The sequence below is a fragment of the Coccinella septempunctata genome, chromosome 6 (genome assembly GCF_907165205.1).
Source record: "Coccinella septempunctata chromosome 6, icCocSept1.1, whole genome shotgun sequence".
Taxonomy (NCBI): Eukaryota; Metazoa; Arthropoda; class Insecta; order Coleoptera; family Coccinellidae; genus Coccinella; species Coccinella septempunctata.
Genome location: NC_058194.1, coordinates 13,246,406 through 13,269,521, shown reverse-complemented (window position 1 = coordinate 13,269,521; position 23,116 = coordinate 13,246,406). Strand labels below are relative to the sequence as shown.

At 35.6% G+C, this 23,116-nt stretch overlaps 1 protein-coding gene across 1 annotated transcript; it reads left to right on the top strand.

Annotated features, from left to right (window-relative positions):
• Nucleotides 1-21,510: 21,510 nt before the first annotated feature.
• Nucleotides 21,511-22,884, top strand: LOC123315969. The gene has a single exon (XM_044901880.1). It carries the CDS (start codon nt 21,511-21,513, stop codon nt 22,882-22,884), a length of 1,374 nt encoding a protein of 457 aa, XP_044757815.1.
• Nucleotides 22,885-23,116: the final 232 nt, after the last annotated feature.

Here is a 23,116-nt window from a genome sequence, read left to right as displayed (position 1 = left end):
TATGAAACCGGCCTTAAATTGATATCTTTCATCTTGTTATTATTCATAATTTGCAAGGGAATTGAACGAACCAAAGGAGAGAATGAAGACAAAAATGAACCCTCGAACTTCTTCATCAAAATACCAAAGGTCAAATTCTGGAGAAATATAAGTTGCAGTACCCATTATTTTGTAGCTAACCGGACTATTTGGCTGATAAGCCCTACGATGACTGCACTTGAATTCTCCGGATGATTCATCAAGGGTGGCGACAGACCGTATTTTGGACTCCGTATGTTCAATGACTTGGGAAGAAACTTTCGACAAAATCATCTAGAAGAAGTGTTTTCAACTATTTTCATGTTGATAGCTTTTTTTGTTCTTTTTTGCAAAAATATTAAGGCTGGACAGAAATTGCAATATTTGAAACTATCGTTTCTAATCCGTAGAGAATTTTTCCACAATCTCAATTGTTGAATGGTAGGGAAACTATACATTTGTTCACAGAAAAATACTCTATATCTCAATGTCTCATACTTAATTACCTTGTGAGGTCATATTCTGGTTTCTCGCAGTACAATTGACTATCTGCGTTCCTATTGTTCTGTGGAAAACTGTATATCTTATTTCTGTATGTGAATTGCTTTTAAAGAACTATAATCTCCTAAACAGATGAAAATAACTCATTAAATGTTAAATTGAAAACCAATGGGCGTTATGTAAAAAAACCTCAATACAATAGCATTCGATGCTATTTTGCATATTGCAATTCTAAAAATTGAAACAAAAACGTGGCCGCGTGCCTTCGTCTTCTCTCATCCGATCATTCAAAAGACATCACCCCTCCGCGAATCCATCGAATACACTTTTAGCCGTTTTGTTTTGGCTTTTGTTTTGTTTGACCAAAGATGAAATTCCCTGAAGCAGACAAACATTTTATCGAACTTTAGCCGGTCCACGAATATAAACCTAAGTTTAGCCGGCTAATCTTAAGTTTATGCTCACACCTATCTTTAGCCGTAACATATACAATGGCCAAATTCGCAACATTTATTGAAAAAAAAACTTGTTCAAGTTGAACTGGAGACGAGAAATCATTTTCTAAATGAATTTTGTGTGAATGTCCTCTCTGGGGGAAACAGATTTGTTTTTTGTATAAATCCTTTAATTTGGAGGTTATACGAGTATATATGCATGTTAGTTAATTCACCTATTGTTCTTCGTAACTAATTTGAAATGTAAAAAAGGTTTACCGTGCTATAAGGACGAGATGTATATGTCCTTAAACATTAACTAAACGTTCATGTCATCGTGGAAAATAGTGAAATCTGACACCTTCACAAGAAAGTCGTAATCGCAGATTTGCTCCAAGAATGCAAATTATTGAAATTTCACTAAGCTTTCCCTATTGTCACGAGAGAGTTTAAGATATATTTTTTATAAAACTTCTATTGGAACACCAAAATATTCTCCGTTCCTCGATATAATCAAACAAAAGTGCATTAACTTTTCATTGACAAAAATTGTCACCAGAGGCCGTCCCTTGCTTGGACATCCCAATAAAACTATACATTTACAAATAATTTGCCATCAAATAGTTTCATGACTTGTCGGAGTTCATACAAAAACAATATATAAAGATAGAGAATTTATTGATCCAAAAATTAACTCAACCCTTAAAAAAATGGTCTTTTCTAAAATAATACGATTCAGCTATGAGGCGATAAAGGTTCGGTTATTAACAGAACAATAGTAAATACGAAGCTTTATATCCTTTCCATACCTTCCTCCTCATATTCAATTAATTTCATTAAATTTTAACTATAAGTTAGTACCAGAGAGTAATGTGGAGTTCAAAAAGAAGAACGAATTCTGATCATACACGACCACCATCGAAATCAATCCGAAGAATAACAAATGGCTTCGTCATCATTTTTTAATGTCCGTAATTGAAATAACGCGCCAGGGTGACTTGTAAACACGGAACTTTTCAAATGCTCATTTGGAAGGAACACTGAGAACCCTCATTGAATAATTCATGAAATATGGCCACTATTGATCATTTCCGCCAATCGATGGCACGTTTTATTCTGGTTAATGGCCCTCCCGATGCGAAATAGAATTAATTGTAAGGTGAAATATTCACAATGAAGGTCGTGATAAGTTTTTAGGATGAAGAAATCTGATAAAACATTGGAATAAATCATAATAAAACATGAAAATTACCGAACAAAATATTTTAGAATTTTTCGAATATCTGGAACATAACCCAAGATATAGCGGAATATTTGAAACAGTCATTTTTCGGAAAAGCCTTTTAACACGAGAAAAGATCAGAATATCCAAATCTTTCTGACATCTAATTATTCTGAAAAAAGAGATCCAGGCATTGGAGATTTTTTGTCTGTGTCCAGTTATAGTAATGCTCTCAGTGGGCTTCAAATTTGGTACATCTTGGAATATTTTCGACAGCCCAATAAACACAGATATGTGGAAGTTACGTTGAGTTCTTCAAGTGAGGGTTGAGAAACCAGCAAAATGTCGTTAGGAAATATGTTTCGTTCTAGTGGTGCAGTAACGTAGCGGACAATGTTTTTGGAATGGAAATTCTACTGAAATACAAACGTTGCCATTCGATTCAACAGTAACGTTGCTACCAGAGATTATAGGGTTAGGAAGACAGGAAACGCATATCGCTGGTACTAAAAATCGACTACATTTTTTCCTGTGTTTTACACAATCAGATGGCGCTGAAATCGTACTCTAAAACTTTTAAATAACAGTTTTCTATTTCATAATTGAAGGGCGCGAAATTCGAATTCTATTCCTCAATAAAAGGGCGCGAAATTCCAATTCTATTCCTTTTATTGAGTTCGAATATAGACTCGGTCGAAACCAGAAAAAACATTGTTGTGAATCAATTAATATTGATGAAATACTGTGTTAGATTTGCTATACTTTTTATTTGAAATATATCAAATTATTTGACAGAATTCAAGATTATACCGGGTGTATTCAAAGGTCAGGCATTTTTTTTAACGGAAATTACAACTGGTGAAAAAATTTCACCTTTGAAAACACCTTGTACACAAATGATAGAGCTTTGAATATAGGACACAACATACATGGTGAAATGTTATATATCAAAGGTGTTATTTCCACACAATAGATTTTTTTCCAATCAATAAAATCAGCATATTTCAAGAATTCCTTTACATATTGGTTACAGAATTTTCAGAACCACAATGAACAAAAATTACATAGGTGTAACCTGTACGTCAGTAAAGACATATAACAATAACAAGTCAACTACAAAATGCGAATAACTTCACTGATGATAACATAAATTACATATCAACATAATAATATCCAGCTATAAATGATGAAATTCGGTGATGAATTGAAATACGTGTATCTATTCTAATGAATTGATTGTAGTGTCTGACTGTCCAAAGCGGGAGGGCATTTAATTAATGGATCAAAAAGTTTTCGTGACATCTGCCCCAACTTCAGCAGTCCGAATTAAAAATATAGAAGAGGGTTTATTTCTCATAAAACGGTGTGTATAAGCCTAGGAGTACGAGTGAGGTTTTGAGAAAATCAGATTCAAAGTTGAAAATTATTCCTGAATTCGACCTGTTGGTTTCTCAAGTACTCTGTATTGCTTTGTCTTTTTTACTTGAAGTTTTGGACTTACTCTTTCATACCATCCTCAGCTTGTCCCACCACTTACTTATAGACAACGTGGCTATCGTCAAAGTGCAACTCTTCACATAGAATAATTGCATCGAACATTAAAGAACAAATTTCCATTATTCAAATGCTCAGTATTTTGGAGATGCGACCTCAAATATTCTATAATGGCTCTACTTATTGCAAGAAACTTTTTTACTGCAGTTCACCAAACCAAGTCAATGTCTCGACATACTGAAAATCCTATTCACTTCAGAGTACTGAAAATAAAAATCAATCAATATCGGAGTCACATTGTACGAGTTTCAATACATACGTTTCCATTTTTATGGTAAATTCAAAAAACTTATATTCGGAGAATCTTTCCGGCATCTTTCGTACTACAGTTTCCATAGTCAGTCACCATACAATAGTTTCCATACGACATTTTTCTTTGATTTTGAAGTTTTCACTAAGAAAATACACAAAAAACGTGAAGGGGAGTTGATTATGGGTAGGAAAAAAAGAAGAAAAAACAAAAAGCGTACCCTTCTTCGGTAGCAACCGGAGAGATTTTATGAATGAATATCGCATAGGCGAATGAACAGAGTTGAGTGATCTAAAATATTCCGACAAAATTTAGGAAATATATTTCGACAAATGAAGAGGGCTGAAAGAAGCGCACTTACCTTTGTCCGTTCCTGTTAGTTGTTGAAGAGGGCCCTTCCACCTGGAATCCCAGGAATGAATTTGAGTTGCTTCTCGAACTGCCGGCATGAATATCCTCGTAAATTAAGCCACAAACCACTCAACTTAAGCTTTCTGAAATTTCTCTCACAAGGAATGGTTATATATTTAATATACGTTTGCACGGAATAAATATTGCGACAGCATGAAGAAATCCTGACGGTAACTGACTTCTCTCCACCGTAGTAGGACATATTTACGAAGTACGCTGCTTTTTTTCTCGCCCTTTTCTAACCTTACAAGTTGAATAGAATCATAGATAACTCAGTCACAAGAGTTCTTCCCCAAAAGTCATCAACCCGAACAAAACAACTAGAACGACTAGATAAACGAGGAGCGGTAAGAGAATCAGAACAAAACGGCCATGTTTCTTTAAATCTTACAAAAGTCAAATTATGTTTCTGCAAATGGCTCTCGAATAATTATTTCAACTACATAATTCGGACTGGCAGAAATCTACACCTTCAGTATATCTCGGAGAACGTGCCAGTCCGAATTATGTAGTTATCTTACATCGCCTTATTGCGTCAATCTGCTTCAATTATTTTAACCATTCTCAGCATCTTAGTAACACAATGGAACTACCAGGTGGCGCTCACGCAAGTGTAGTCTCTTCGTTTTCTATCTTCCTAAGCCTAGTTGCACACACACCGATTTTGGACGGCCCGGAATAAAATCGACCGATATTTTATCGGTAGCAGTTGCTAGCACACTAACCGGATTTTTACCGTCCAAACGATCAGCCAACTAAAGTCGACTGAAATGGTTGGTAAAACACATTGAACTCAAGAAAGAACTCCTTCTTGAGTTCAATGGTAAACAATCGGTGCTTGTACAAACGTGTACTTAGTCACGTACGCCACTACATCCCGGTATTGCCGGTATTGGACGGTTTCTCACCGGCATTTTACCGTTACCGATCAGTGGTCGGCGTATGTGCAAGGTCCCGTTCCACACGTGGTTCACTATTGGAATTTGGACGACCGATATAAAATCGGCCGTCCAAAATCGGTGTGTGTGCAACTAGGCTAAGGGAGACCGGCCACCGAATGCGAAGTTGTGCGAAGCTGAGTGTTTTCAATGCTAAATGACGAGCTGCGTCACTCGATTCGTAGCTTGTCAATTATATTAGCATTGAAAATGCTCAGCTTCGCACAACTTCGCATTCGGTGGCCGGTCACCCTAATGGTGATGATGAGCGAAGCTGAGTGTTTTCAATGCTAATATCATCGATTCGTAGCTTACGAATCTAGTGACGTAGCTCATCATTAAGGGTGACCGGCCACCGAATGCGAAGTTGAGCGAAGCTGAGCGTTTTTTTCAATGCTAAATGACGAGCTAAGTCACTCGATTCGTAGCTTGTCAAGTATATTAGCATTGAAAACGCTCAGCTTCGCTCAACTTCGCATTCGGTGGCCGGTCACCCTTAGCATTGAAAACGCTGAGCTTCGCTCAACTTCGCATTCGGTGGCCGATCGCCCTAACACTATAATCTTTGGTTGCTACAATACGAATTGTACGTTTGTTCCCATTAGCCAACATTATCTCTTATCAAAGTAGGTTCATCAAGACAACCGCAAACATCCATCACTGCGGCGGGATTCGAACCTGCTACCTTTGGCGTACTACCCTACAACCGCACCCTATAGTTTTTATTGTAGTAGTTGTGAATATTTCATTAGCTTAAAGCTACAAAGTTCATAACATCATATTCACAATATATCTACATCAACAGTCATCAGCTCAATATCTATTCGCAATATTACCATTACCAGTCCCTTGAATTGATTCAATTTCAAGCAGATATCATATAACTAATGGTAATTGGTAGAACATACCCAATCTATTATAAAAAAGTTATCGGTGTTGCTCTTGAAATGCCACATACAGGCCACTCATTCTTTTTCAATGTATACTACTTTGCACGACAAGGAAACGTTTCATGGTAGAGACTACAAGAAGGGAATCTTGGATAGTTTCATTTTCAACAAAGATTAATCTTTGGTCTTCAACATCATTGTAATGTTCTTTGCTTTTAATCGAATATACTTTGAGGAAATACCACAGATCCACGTTTCATATTCGTGGCTACAGTAACGATTTGTTGAATGATTTTATATTCAACGGTGATGAAATGTTTTTTAATTTTCTATTGAATATACGTTGAGGAAGTACGCTAAAGACTCATTACATATTAGTGACTAGTGTTGAATGGTTACGTTTTCAAAGTAAATTCAAAGTTTCTCACTTCCTATTGAATACACCTTGTGGCTGCACTGAAATTACAACGTTTCATGTTAGTGGATTCAGTAACCAGCTTATTCATAAACGTTGATTATATGTGAAATCAACGTAAGGTGGAATTTAGGTTTCGAAATAACGTTACAAAATTCAACGAGTAACCTTGAAACAACGTCCCCTACCACATATAAAAGTTTAATAAACGTGTGTAGGTTTATTGAGAGTGTATCAACAGATTTTAGTATCGGGAAAAAGAAGTCAATAATGGGTCTTCTTAGTATTATTTTTTATTTTCCTAGCTTTCGTTCACAATTCTGAACTTCTTCAGGGACTAAAAACATATAAAACACCAAAGTCAATGGAGATTGTACCCTATGTTTTATATGTTTTTAGTCCCTGAAGAAGTTCAGAATTGTGAACGAAAGCTAGGAAAACTTCAATAAAGAATAATACTATGAAGACCCATTATTGACTTCTTTTTCCCGATACTGAAATCTTTTAATTAGCGAAGTCGAGATTGAAACATAGCTTAGTTAAATGAGAGTGTATCAAATTTGACTTTGAACGAGCTATGTGAAGGGCAATAATTCTTTATTGTTTTTGTCACATGTACAAAACATCAACACGTACTGTCAAGTTTCAATAAAAATATTTATACATATTAAGGATGAAAATTGAATGAATTGGAGAAATTGGTATAATGCCGGTTGAAACATTAAGATCTATCATCGGAAGTGAACAAATTGATAGTTTGATATTTTGAAGAATAAAGTTTATCTGTATGTTCTCAAAGTAGAGAGATATGTATGTGAATGGGTAACACACTATTTCTTATAAAGGTTTAATATATTGGCGATCGATTTATGTTATAACAGAACCATTATAAGGCCACTGAAAATAATAAGTGCACAATTTTACAAAATATATTCTATTATCTAGTTTCATTTCGCGGTGCAAGTGAGGTTATATTGAATATGAGAAGAAGCAAGAGTGTGTCAGATTAGTGGAGTTTTCATGCATCGATTGCGAATTCTTTTATACAGGTTAAGTCTTTGACTCTTTTAACAATAGATTTCTGAGGTCAAAAGAAATGCTTCTTTTCTTTACCATCGGCTCGGTTTAAAAAGTACAGGGTGTTGTCACAAACGGTTTCATAGAATGAAATGATTTTCGGAATATGGTTTTTCATTCATTCGATTGATCTTTTTCGAATAACATATATCACCCACCTGTTCTAGTTTCCTCATTATGAACATAACGTACCATAAATATATCAAAAATTCGACGAACCCAACTCTTCAAACTAAGTTAGGCACTATCTAATGAATATTTGAATGTTTTGTAAAATAAAAGTATTTTTCATATTTTCTCGTTTAATGCCCTGTTTCCGAGTAATCTCATGTTCAAAAATGGAAGAATGTCTGTGAAATTTGAATAATTATGTACTTCGGCTGGGTACAACTCTGTTCAAAAGATCCACAGATGTGTGAAGTCACAGATTCAGCTAATTATTCTGAAGGTTATTCTGTTTTTCCAGGGGCGACACAGATCATAGTGAAAACTTAAAACGGCTATATCTTTTTATCAAGGCCGAATTGGAAAAAATGGTTTAGATGATAAGTGTTTCTTTTACCTCAAGAACCTACCGTTGAAATATTTATATGAGTCAAAGACTCACCCTGTATAGACAAATAGGCATGACAACCCGGAACATGAAGAAAAGATTCAATAAACATCGGAAAAAAGAACAAATTTAGCTCATTGAGAAAACCTTGAAAAAAAATAAAACCATTTATGAAAACAGTGAAATTCTGCATGTAGGAAACAATTACTTCAAATAAAACCCATCTTGAAAAATAAGTTCATGCAGGAATGGTTTGTTGATTTGCTGAGAAACTTTGAGGAGATTGATGTTTTTTCAATTCTTCACAATTGAAATGTTTGCTTGCTATACTACGATTGTACCTACAACAGAATGGTATGTTGCATAATCTTGCCTTTTCTCATATTCTCTGTCACCTCACTTTCACCGTGAGATGAAACCATATAATAATATATGTGTTTTGAGATATTGTGTATTTATTTCAGCTGGCCTGATAATGGTTTTGTTATAACCGAAGTCGAACACCAACAGATTAAATAATTTAACTGGAGTACACATACGCCGCCAATTGCCACGGGCACAACGGGAATATCAATATAATGGAGACGACAATTCGAAGAAGTGTCTCTCCATTAATGCGAGCTAGTCATGAATAAACGCAGGAATTCCCAGAGAGGCTGAAATCTGAACAAACAGCACGAACTGTAGACCGATTTCGGGATTATTGTCCCTCATCAGCACAGTGCAGTGACAGGTGGCGCGTCGTGATGAGAATTGAAAAATATTCCTCACGGCGTGCAGCGGTCCCCTGATGAGATAATTCATTCGAAATAGATTTGTTATTGAAGAATTCAGCTCAATACCATACAGGGTGAGTCTTTGACTCCTGCAAATATTTCCATAGTTGGTTCTTGACATAAATTAATCACTTTTTTCCCATATAATTTTTTCATATTCAGCCCTGATAAAAAGGTAGCCATTTTAAGTTTTCATAAGGAGCTATGCCAACGAAATTTCCTCCAGAATAACAAGCTAAATCTATGACACTACACATTTGTTGGTCTTTTAAACAGAGTATAGAGTTGCATTCAACCAAAGTGCCCAATTGCCTGAATATCACAGATATTTTTCATTTTCGAACATCAAATTACTCGAAACTGATGCACTATACGAGAAAATTTGAGGAATACTTTTATTTTACAAAACCTTCTAATATTCATTAGATAGCGTCCAACTTAGTTTCAAGATTTGGGTTTTGTGAATATTTGGTATTTTTACGGTACGTAATGGTCATAAGGAAAAACTGGAAAACGTGCGTGATATCTTGTGTTCGAAAAAGATTCATCAAATAAATGAAAAACTATATTCTGAAATTCATTTCATAAGTTGAAACGGTTTGTTAGATAGAACCAAATCCCAATTTTTTTTTTTGGTTCACAGCCTGTATCTTTCAAACCGAGCCGATTCTGAAAAAATGGAAAGAAAAAAAGGTGTTTATTTTGACCTCAAGAATCGAATGATAAAATATTCGTAGGATTCAAACACTCACCCTGTATTGGTAAAATGTTCCGCCTATGGTGAAACATCATATTTGCATATGTTCGACCTTCCTACTTTGTTCTGAACACCTTTCATGTACAATGGTATATATTGGTTATACTGTGGGACCAAACTATGTATGATTATGCAAAATTATGGTCCATAGGGTTTAGACTGACATATTCGACAAACTGATCGACCGATCCTTCTTCAGAAAAGATCTATGCCCTTGGAAAATCCAAATAATCTCGCAAAGACATCAAAGGTTTTCACAGCACCCGAACTTTTAATTAGATATTCGGGAGCACAGAAAGGCCCGAGAATCTACGGACTCACACGAAAATCCGACCCTAAATTTTGCCAAACTTCTTAGGTTCCAATTCAAACTTTCGGGAATTTCCATATTCACGAAATTTAAATTATCGCCGTTAACCTGCCTCCACGAATTATTCAATTACCCTCACTCGTCCCCTGGAATGTATGAAAATGAAATTATCGATCCGTGCCATGCCCATTTTTAAAAGTCGCTGAATAATTTATCAGCGCTATTTGCTGAACCGTTTTTCATTCGTAAGTTAACGTATAAGATGCTTCCTCGTGTTTGCATTGGCGGATCTTCCGTGGATTGAAACTAAATGGGACGGAAGGGCCACCAACCCAATCTCCGAAAAACTAAAATGTTTTTTCCATAATCACATCGAAGATTTCTATATTTGACGTGAGAAAACGGTTTTCCACATAAGAAAGGGTCGGTTCGGTTTTTCTTCGCCTCTATTTTATTCACTTTTTCACCTGCCATCAATAATTTCATAGTCACCCCATTTTATCGAAATCAAATATGCTTTAGGTACTCAAAAAACTTTCAATTTAAAATTTCACTCTTCTCGAATACTCAGAATATTTTCGATTACATAATTACTATTTTATATGAGCTCTCTATTTCAAAATTTTGTTTGAATCAATAGAACGACAGCCAGTTATCACAATTCAGTCTCCAATTTGTGAATAATATCAAATATCAGATATTATTTTGTCATTAAAGGCCCATAGTACGCTATGATATATTATATTACTTGAAAAGAGGAACTGATTCAATTTTTGTTTTGGTGCAAATGAGTGACAAAAGGCATTCAATAAAGTAGGTCATGAGAATAAAATGTGACCTGTAATGTCAGTCAAATAAGCAAAGCAAAGAATTTCTTTTCCTGCTCTGCCAAATGTCTTACGAAACTGATCTTCGTCAAGGTGTTTATAATCTGTTTCGGCTGATCCCAAAACGAAGCATTTTCGTTATTCTCTTAAGAACAACATAGATGCCTCTTCTAAGAGGGACCATTATCTTTATTTATCGATATCAAAACATAAGCAAATCGACAATTTACAATCAAAGAATGTGAAGAAGGGATATCGTAAACTGCATAAGTTTCAGCCGCTGGTTTTGAACCAAGAGGAAAGGAAGACCAATTGAAGCAGATCACAAAGTTGAAGTCTCAGATCTGTTCAAAAGAGTCACACATTTATTTATTCAGAGTAAGCTCGCGCTTAGTTTTCCACACCATTGCTGTTCAACTACTTTGAACCGATTCTAGACAAAGCCACAATGTTGGAAAGACTACTGTTGTTGAGTACACTATGAGTACCCTATCAGGTAAGAATATTGTTTTGCGGAAAAAGTGGACATCTCTAAAATACATAGCGGCTCAGTCAGAGGAAATTACGAGATATTGCCGCGTGAAGAAGCGATTCCATTTTGAATTTCGTCAACGAAATGATTGTGGTAGACGATGAAAAATATGTCACTTAGTCCAGATCTGAGACGAAGGTCTCAGAGATAATGGTTTCTACACGGGCTATTACGAGAATGTCTCTGATTATATGAGATCGAGGAGCAAAAAGATATTGGAGGACCTTATTTTGGTATAGTGTGCAACTTCAGAGGCTGGCTCATCTCGCCATCCCACATTGGCATAATTCGGCGTGCAACCCCAAATGCCTGAGCTTTATATTCAGATATGTCTCTTTAAACTGCTTCCATTTTCGAACATATATCATGGAGATGCCGAAATAATGTTCTGGCCAGATCTTGCTTCATTCCAATATGCAAGAATCACTAGGAACTGGTATGAAGTCAACAATCTCAACTCTGTACCAAAAATAGACAACTCCCCTAACCTATCTCCCCTTATTGAAGAGCTCTGGGAAATATTGAGACGGAAAGTCTATTATAACAGATGGGAACCACCATCAGATATTCTCGAGTCGGTTGCATCTTGTGTAACTATTGACAACATAACTGAGGCCAATATATAAACGCCAGTAAGAAGTTAAAATGTGGACAGACAGCAGGGCCGGTTGCTATTCCTAGTTTTTTGTGAAGGATACTATTGGTAGATTGGCTGAACCTTTGGCAGTAGGTACTGTTTAAGATGATCGAAAATACTACAGTGTATCCAGTGTTATTTGAGGTCAGTTCAGATTGTTTAAACTTCTTTCATATGAAGAAGAGAAAAGTGTCTTTTCCCCTAGATGTACTGATCTTGCTGCACTCTTGGGTAAGTTCGGTACTGTCTTTCTGGCTGATCGATAATGTTGGCAGTTATTTTTCCATAGAAGCTTGTTCAGGTGGCGTTGATGGTCCTAACTTACTAGACAGGCTTTTTATTTTCCAAGGCCCAACATGGAATCTCTGCTGTTGCTTTATTTGGTTCCTCGTAGGAAAGGGTAGATCGTTATAGAGGAGGCAAGAGAGGCTAAGCCTCCTCATACAGGTTATCAGCAAAATTCATAATGTACATACATTTCTAATCATAATTTTCATAAATAAATTTGAACTGAATATATTAGAACACCAGATATTCAGATGAAAATCCTACTCGTGAAAATGTAGCATCACATTTGGCGGCCGTGACGCTATACCACTGCCGTCTAAAGAAGGCTATACTGCAATGTGTATTGCATATCACAGGAGGCAATTCGGAAATTTGACTCCTTCGACAGCGTAATGCACGCGATCGACAGTTAGATCTATTAGATCACGTTAGTTCACAGTTCTCATCAGCTTGCCGACTGACTGGGAATATCCAAGCTTTCGGTAGGGCTAAGGAGGCTGGGCTCCGTTGGCCCGTAAATACTGGTTCATTTTCATTCAACGGCTTCGTGGTGAAATTCTGGATTCTTTGTGATTTTGCTGTCAGGGGTTGATCGGAAATATAATGGATGGAATAGAGGAAATTATACATTGCGAAACTGTGGTACCTTGGATTTTGAGAAATAATTTCAGTCGGCTGGAATATCCTGGCAAAAAATAAATTTCATCTCCACGCTGGACAATTCGTTCTAGGTCATCTAGGTGGACGAAAAAATTTATTCTATAAACCATTTCCAAAAAAAATTAATTTCAAGAAAAATATCACTTTTTATTATATTGAAAAAATTAAATTGATTGACTGTTAATACTTGAATTAATTTTTCCTCAAAATTTTAGCCTCCTTGGTTCAAATGACCACGAGCCGCCACTGCTCGTAGGCAGTATTGCATGATATGATTCTCATTCATATGAGTAGCCTAATAAACAAGTTGTTTGGGACTGAAATTTTCTTTGACAATTTGACCACTATTGAACAGAGATTCCTCATTTGTATAAAATGATGATCTCTTTTTTTCGAGCTAATAATATTTCCTTCCAATTATGGAATCGGTTTTTTTACCTCTTTGTTTTTTTATTTGTAAATGATTCCCAAGGTCTCCCAAATAAAAGAGATCAGAGCTAGGGGTATCCTCAATGGATTTGGCTGGCGCCAAAATTTTCAAGAAGCTTACATCACATTATCAAATATCTGGTGAAAGAGTATCACTCAAAGTTCAAAATGAGGAGTGGTGTAGAAAATTATTCAAATGAAATATGTTGAATTTCCTAAAAGGTCAAAAGACTGTTTCCTCGTCTGGAGTCTCACAGGAGATATTCGCGAGTGCAGTCATTTTCAGTTCTTCGTAGGAGTTGACGAAAAACTGATTCAAGTGTGTTCGAATCTCTAAGTTGATGAGTCCAGGTCTCAGGAGATCGTTGGTTCTGCAGGAGATATCTGGTGATAAGATTTATTGTCCTCGTTCTGTCAAAAATATGATGTCAAATAATTTATTACAGTAAAATGTTTTCTGATTGTTAAGAAAATAGTCTTGTTAGAGTATTGTTGAGCAGACTATCGGTGAAACAAACTTTGATTTCATTTCCGAGTTATTTTTCCGAGTTTCAGAAAACTTTTAGGCCAGGCGCAAATAGAAACGCAGGTTGGCGAGGTTACGCAGGGTGACGCAGCTTTTTCCTGTGCTGTACGTACTGTCTGACAAGTCACAGTCACGCTTTATTCGCGAGGTCTTGTTCTTTTCTGTTTTACAAAAACTCACGCTGCGTCACCTCACTAACCTACGTTTCTATTTGAGCCTAGCCTTACGATCGTGTAGGTGAATGCTCACATTGAAAATCTCGATCACGACTCTCTGAGGAATTACGACATAAGTGGCCAAGAACTGTATTATGGTAGCTCCACTAGAGCCCTGATATGATAGCTCTCAGAGAAAAAAATGAAAGTTTGACCTGGCAGATTCTTTCAAAACTGCCAAAAAAGCAGATTCCTCCTCCAAAAAGGCAGGAACTATAACTTCAAATAACCGCGAAGCCCGCGATTCCATCGGAAAAGATTGACTCGACGCAAACAAAGAGAGCTAGGCAGAATTTTTCAGAGGCTCTGAAAACCGAAAATATTTCCTCGGCGATGATAAACGGAACCGTTTATAAAAAATCTTATATCGGATGCTGCTAGTTATTGTTTAATAATGGATAGGAGGAAGGTCTTCGTGAATTTCGATGTTTGTATTCGCCTGGTATGATCTCGGTCACATATTTTCCAAGACAAAAAGAACCCCAGAGCTATCATGATTTGTATCAGGAACAAAACACAGCTATCGATATTCTTGCCTAATTTGAATGAACACTCAGTCAACATAAATATCATCTAGAAGAAAATTCTTCTGAATAACTCCAAACATTCGTTCATAAATGATGTCACATTCGTTTGATCGACCATGAAAATTCCTGCATATAAATTTATTTCAACGAAACGCATTGGACTCCACATCAGTTGATGATACAATGGTGAAGATTTCTTCGGACAACCTCCAATTTCCGCAATTCAAATAGTATATCATTTATGTAGACTTCAGTCTACATTGCAGTCAAATAGAGGAGAAGTTTTGTTATAAGAATCGTTTAAAAATGAAGAAATATTTTCATTTCCGACGAAGAAAATTCTTTAATTACGTTTCTGGAGAACAGTTGAGAAAAGCATGGTATGGATATTAGAGAACAGAGAAACACAAGAATTGATTTCTTGTCCGAAACCTTGAAATTTTGAAGAAACGTGTGGCCAACTACGGAAATAAAGTTTCTTTTCACTTTTTCGTTGAAACGATTTGAAGGGATAGAGATATTTCGTTCAACTTTTGCTTTACCTGTTTCCTTTAATTATTCTATCTAAAATAGGTCATCCGCCTACTGTTTTTTTTTTTCAGTACAATTTCTGGTGGTTAAAAGCATCCTAACATCACGCCAGATGCGAATTTTCAGTTGGAAATCTTATCAATAGAAACCTATTAATTGCTCAGTATTTGCCGAAATGAAATTCGTCCAATACTATTAAAATAAACAGTTTCCGAAATAAAATGGCCTGAAAGAAAAAGAAAAAGATCGTAGTACCTATATTACTGACGCTAAAAACAGTAAACTATATTGAACAAATTAATATTACCTGCCTTACTATGAAGGCGTGATCCATTTCTTAGTAAACTATATTGTTTTGTTTCGAATGATAAAAAAAAATTAACGAAATTTTTTTTTGCTTTCAATTTTATCGACCAATATACGACACCAGTGACACCACATATTCCAGATAGTGCAGACATTTCACCCCATGTTTTGAGAGCAATATTTCAGACAATAAATTATATCTTGCATTATTGCAATTCTTAAATTATTTCAACCACTCGTGAGGATGTCATATTTTTTTGTCGACCATGCAAGAGTTCTTGATTTGACATAGTGAATATGTAATATGGATCTCATATTTTGCAAAGAATTCCAAAGTGGTAATGTTCTGAATATTTTGCCTTTAATATAATTATTCCGTAATGGAGTTATCACTTACATTGGATACATATATATTTTGAAAATCATCGAAAGTAAAAAATAGTAATCGGAAACGACGATGAAAAAGTTTGGGGAAAGCACTAAGGTAAATGAGTTGGTTTCGTAGGCTTGTTCAAATTCATAACCAAAGCGGTCAACCATACGAGTAGTAGTAAACTCCCCTAACGCTACCTAGTGTTAATAGTTAGTTTTACTAATAAGCATAATTGATTATTTTTTAGATAGACGACATATAAGAAAAACGTCATTAAAATTACAACTATACATGTAAGATATATGACTAGGTACTGCAATACAAGTACAACATCATAGACCAGGTTCAACATGTGAAATCATGTGAAAGTATCACTTCGCAAGAATTACTGCTCGCTATATATATAGTCCTTCACCTCTATACTGAATCGCTTTCCATCCAACTCCTTGAAAGAATTCGGAAATCAATTGTAAAAAATACCCAAAATTGACCCAAATGGTCAATGAACTGTTATTTCTTTTATCAAAACATGTCTATTCATATTTCTTGTGAACTTTTCAATATTTTGATGAATATATTTCAAACAGGCTAGTATATACATGCTTGGTATTGTAAGAATCCTTCCTGATACGAATGAGCTGTATCTGACCTAAGGACCGCAAAGTCTTTTACAGCCTTAAAACTCAGTATGTCTCCGGTGTTGCCCCCGAGACATAATTCCATGAAGTCGTCAATTGTATTTGTTACACATTGTTTCTCTGATAGAAATTTCAGGAAGGATCTACTTTCCCGAACTTATGGTAGATTAGTATCGAAGTCACAAAGGTTCAGGGGCCACATTCAATTCTGCAGGGTTTGTCTGGAGAGAGACTTAACACCAGCATGGTTGAGGCTGAAGTTCAGGAGAGATGATACGTTTGCGCAACACCAGGTCCACCTGTTGAAGAGGAAACTTCTTAAGTGGGAGATTAGAAAATGGTACTGCCGCCTTTATGCAAATAATAGAAAAATCAGAGAAGTTATGGAAATATTGAGAGATAGGCTACCGGAAAGGGATCTCAACAGTTTGATAGATCTCAACCGAAGAAAACTTCACAATCTTCAACTGAAAAGTGGTAAAATCCAACAACGGAAAATTGATAAACTGTCGAGCCGATGTGTGATTCAGAACTCAGTCACGCATCTTAATAATGGAACCAAATTTAGGGAACCAATACTCAATTTGTCAGGCACAATTTTCAATGAATCAGAAACCAAACTGTTGAGCCTGGGTTTAAAATTCTCTTTTCCAACGTATAACAAGTCAAAGATTACCGAAAATTTGGTCGTTGCATTAGAAACTTTCCTGAGATCAAACAGATTGATTAATCCTCAATTAATAGATAGATAGATAGATAGATAATCTTCTTTATTTCAAATTTTACATAAACTACATAAGAAATGAAATGACGTCAACAAAAAACCAATTTAAATTCCCCCATTTAAGTAATCCCCTAAGCTATAAGGTTCTAGCGTAATCAACATCCCTTTTACATCCTTTTTAAATCTAGAAAGACTTTTACAGGATTTGATATGGTTAGGTAATTTATTGAAAACTTTGATACACATGTAATATGGACCTTTTTCACTCAAAGTTAACCTATGGTGTGGATATAGCAGGTCTTCAGTTCTGGTATTATAATTATGTCTTTCTCCATTATCAAACTTCTCTCTATTCTTGAACACAAATAACAAACATTCATAAATATATAATGCATATACAGTCATTATGTCTAAATTCCTAAATTTGCTTCTGCAAGATTCTCTGAAGCTCATTTTACATATGGTCCTTATAATTCTCTTTTGTGCTACAAAGACTGACTGGATCTTAGAATTCCCCCCCCCCAAAAAATAATACCAAATCTCATAACTGATTCACAATTTGCGTGATATAAGATTTTAATAGTATCAGTATTCATATATTTAGATACTATTTTTATTCCAAAGCCAACACTGGACAGTTTCAAACAAACTTTATTTATGTGTATATCCCATTTTAAGAACTCGTCAATCTGTAATCCCAGAAACTTAGTACATGACACCGGTTTAACAGAGTTATTTTGGAGAGTAATAGAGTTGCTAGTAGAAACTTGTATTTGTTGAGTACGAAACAACATTACATTCGTTTTTGATTGGTTTATTACTAATTTATTCATGGAAAACCACTTACTAGCTTCCGAAAAACATTGCTGTGTTTTTTCAATTATTTCTGTTGAGTTGGTACCTGGAATTAATATGTTGGTGTCATCAACATAGTTTGTGATGAAGAAATTATTTAATGTTAATGGGAGATCATTAATATAAATTATGAACAGAATCGGTCCTGCGATGCTGCCCTGTGCGATACCAGTTTCTACAAATTGTATATTGGATTTAGCTCCATTAACAATAACTTGTTGCTGCCTATTAGATAAGTAGGAACGAATCCATTCGTTGGCGTTTCCTCTTACTCCGTAACTCTTCAGTTTCGATAGCAAAATATCATGATTCACACAGTCGTAAGCTTTGGTAAGATCAATAAAAAGTCCCAAAGCCAAATTTTTGTTTTCTAAATACTCCAATATTGCCGTTATAAACTGAAAAATGGCAGAATTAGTAGATCTACCTGGCAAATAGCCATGTTGGAACTGGGAGAAAAGGTTTTGCTGATTCATAAACTGAAGCAATCTCGAAGTCATAACCAGTTCAAACATTTTTGAGAATGCCGGTAACAAGCTTATAGGTCTATAATTTCCAAGATCTTCTGGATCGCCTTTTTTAAAAAGGGGTTTGATTATTGCATTCTTTAGCTGATCAGGAAATACTGAGTACCTCATAGAATTGTTTATAATATAGCAGAGAACAGTTGATATTACTCTGATTGAAGATTTCATAATACTAACAGGAATATCATCATATCCTCGACAGTGTTTATTTTTCAATTTTGATCAGTCAATTGCTGTAGTTCGGTAACATTTATAGGTCTCAGAAATATTGATCTATCATTTTCTGGGATTCTACTAACAAACGGCACATAACATTGACTGTCCTGAATATTGTGTACAATTTCTAACAGATATTTATTGAAGTCATTTGATAGTTTCAATGCATCATCACAAATAAATTTTTCGTGACTTATATTCTTTCCCGTCATTTCATTACATATTGCCCACATTGATTTCATTTTACAATCAGATTTTTCAATTCTTTCGTGATATAATTTACATTTTTCTACTCTAATCAATTCATCATAATCTTTTTTCACTTTACTGTACTGATTTTTATACCTAGCATCACCTTGTGATAAAAGCAACAAATTATCTAATTGTGTTTTCATCTTCAGTATTTCCTTATTATTTCGAAAAACTGTCTTTTTCGAATTTTTGTAAACAGTTGTCAGTGGAAAACATTCATTGAACAAATACAAGAATTCATTAATAAAAATATGCCACTGTTCATTTACACTAGATTTACATACAAAATAAACATTATCCCAAGTTTTTGTATTCAACTTTTTTAAGAAATCTGCCTTATTTTTCTCATTGAAGAATCTTTTACGAATTAATTCTTTTTTATTGTTGATGTTAATAAAGAAGCTACATATTTGGGCCTTACGATCAGATATATGATGTTCTAGAACTTTTGATGTCAAATTACTAGTTAAATTCGTGAGGATATTATCTAGACAACTCTTAGAGTGTTCAGTTATTCTGGTGTATTCATGAATTTGAGCTTTTACGTCAAAATGATTTAAGAGTGTGAAAAATCTATTTTTAACATGGTTATCTTCCTTCATTTCAATATTGAAATCACCCGCTATAAATATAGTAACATTTGATGAAATTTTTTCAGATAGTATATTTTCCATTAAATCGAAAAATACCTCAATGTTTCCCTTGGGAGGTCTGTAAACCGAAAGAACCATGATTTTCGTCTTATTCAGAAAAAATTCAGCAGCACTGCACTCGAAATCACCAATAACTGACAGGTCACTAATATTCTTGCACTCACTTGTTTTGAAGAGATTACTGATGTAAATTGCCGATCCTCCATGTTTTCCCGCCTCTCGACACATACTTGCTGCTAAATGAAAACCTTCCAATGCCATCAGACAGAGTTGCTCCTGTGATTTCCAGTGTTCTGTGATACATAATATAATACAATCCGAGATATCCATGAGAAGTTGTTCCATCTTGTCGATACTGTTTCCCAGCGACTGCACATTTTGATGTATTATGCTTACTTTTCGCAGTGTATTGTGAGATTCTATTCTTGAGGGTCCACCTTTTGTGATAGTACCCTGTTCTTGGTAAAAAACTTCGAAACCACAGCACCCATGGGCCAGACTTCTTTTTTCCAAGCATCTTTCATATTTTCTTGGCGAATATTAACTTTCATTGAAACATATTTGTCAGGATGTCTGGATTCATGATTCTCACAACTGACATCATTAAATTGATCTTTCAAAATACCCAGTAAATCATTTGGTGTAGTTTTTGGATGTAGCCTGGTTACATGCAGGGACACAAACTTGGGAACTGTTTGGATATTCCCTAAATTATCATTGCGACCGACCATAATACGACGATTTCTTCTATGTTTTACGTACTGCCAATCATTGTTAGTTTGGCTTATGTTTGTGTTTGAAATCTCCTTCATGCGATTAATCAATTGAGCTTCCTCTATTGCTGCTTTAACTTGATCATTTCGGAAAAGAGTTGATTTGTTATTATCTCTTATCTTGAGGTTATGAGTTGTAATCTGTTCCGTTTGACGATTCTGATTTCGTTCAATCGGACTTGTAGGTATCGTATGTATTAACTCTGTCTCTCTCTACTACACTGGAGTATGAATGAACACCTTTATTTTCATTCCTTATCTTAAGTGTTTTTTGTTGTTGTTTATCCGATATTTTTAATTTTTCACTCAAAATTTCGATTTTCTCCTTGAGAAGTATAATTATACTTCTCAAGGAGAAAATCGAAATTTCTCTCGAATGTTCTCTTCTAGGACTGAATTTTTGGAACCCTTTTCTTCCACTAGCTGTCTCAATAACGCATTTTCCGACGAAAACATTCCATCATCTGTACCCGTCCCCTTGTTTTTCGACTGTACCTCCTTACAAGTTTCACAAATCCAGAAAATGTTGGGATTTTCACTGAGAATTCTGTACCAATTATCTTTGATGGCAACACAATTCAAGTGAAACTTTTTTTCACAGAAGAAGCATTTTATATATTTGCTCGAAACAATGAAATTCACTGAGCACTTGCCACACACGTCTATACTCGGCGACATCTTCGACACCGTCACATTATTTCTATACTTGACAAATTCAGGAAAACTAAAATCAAGACGCCTAAATACATAAGTGTCCTAAAACGGAATCTCCTTACTATTCGTCAGAAGATCAAAGACAATAACTTGTTTTTCTCCAAAGCAGACAAGGGTGATTGTCTAGTAATTCTTAAGAAAACCGTGTACATCAGTAAAGTACATGATTTTCTGTCCAACAATGGCTTCAACAAAGAAACTATGTCAACGATCAACAAATATAACATAAAGTTCAAGAATAAACTTAAATCTCTTGGTCCTGTATTGTGTGACAACTGGAAATCACTGATGCCTATGTCCTTCATTACCCCTAGACTATATGGCCTTCCAAAGGTCCACAAGGACGGCATCCTCATTAGACCAGTGGTATCGTTCTGTGGCAGCTTAGCCTATAGATTATCTAAATACCTCAACAAACTTTTAGTGTCCACAATTAACTTCAAATCAGAGTTCAGTGTTGATAACTCCTTGGATCTGATAAGAAGAATAAAAGACTTACAAATCCCAGAAAACACCATGCTTGCTTCTTTTGATGTGAGCAATCTGTTCACCTCTGTACCAGTCCCACAAACCTTAAAAATTTTCAAGAACAGACTGATAGATTCTCCACTTTCTGATGACTTGACTGAGTGTGCGTACCAGCTCACAGAATTATGCCTTCAACAAAACTTCTTCAATTTTGAGGGTGAAATCTTTTCTCAACAGAAAGGACTTAGTATGGGAAACTGCCTTTCCCCTCTTTTCGCCGAACTTTTCATGTCCTACTTCGAGAAAATGCTAATTTTTATAGTGAACAATCCTTTCAAAGATAAAATCCTTTTTTGGTTTAGATATGTGGATGACATCCTTATAGCATGGATTGGTAGCGAAGAGGAACTGAGAGAGTTCCACAATTGGTTGAACGGACTCCATTTGAACATAAACTTCACGCTGGAGCTGGAATCGGATCGTGAAATAAACTTCCTGGACCTCACAATCAGGAGACAACAAAACAAGTTGACGTTCAGTATATATAGAAAACCCACGCAAACTTCCACCAAAATTAGTAAAACATCATGTCATTATATGGGTCATAAGATGGCAGTCTTTAACTCTAATATCAATAGGCTACTTAATATTCCTCTAAGCCAGGAAGCTTATATTGAGAAGGTGAACACTTTAAAATATCTGGCGGTAGAGAACGGATATTCCCCGGATATCATTGATCGACTTATTGATAAGGCAAGGAGAAGACGGACCACAGAAGAACCGAACTCAAGAACTCCGGGAACTGATGATAATTCAAATCGGAAATTCTGGTGCATTCCGTTCTACGGGGGTATCTCATATAAAATTGCCAACGTAGTAAAGCAGGTAGAGGACACTAGAGTGGCTTTCAAATCCCAGAATACCCTACACCAATCCCTCATCAGGAACAAGAGCCCAATCGACATGTTGGACAAGCCGGGCGTTTATAGATTGGAATGTGGTGAACCAGGTTGTAATGTCGTTTATGTGGGGAGAAGCGGCAGATCCATCAGAACAAGGACCAAAGTACATCTGGCTAGTGCAAATAACCCAAATAATGACAAATAAATTTTTGGTTGTCATTTAAGAGAAGAAAAACACAAGTTTGATTTAGAGGAGAACACCCATCTAATTCATCACTGCGAATTCAACCACAGACAAGAAATTCTAGAAGAAGTGGCAATTTACAAACACCTCAAGAGTACAGAATACAAAGCGTTAAATTCGATGTTGACGAACAACATAAAGGACACTTATAAACTCTTATATTGATTCTCTCTGCCGACGCCACTGTTCTCGC

Coding starts and splice junctions, on each gene's coding strand:
- LOC123315969 (XM_044901880.1), top strand. CDS start 21,511: ATGTCAACGATCAACAAATATAACATAAAGTTCAAGAATAAACTTAAA.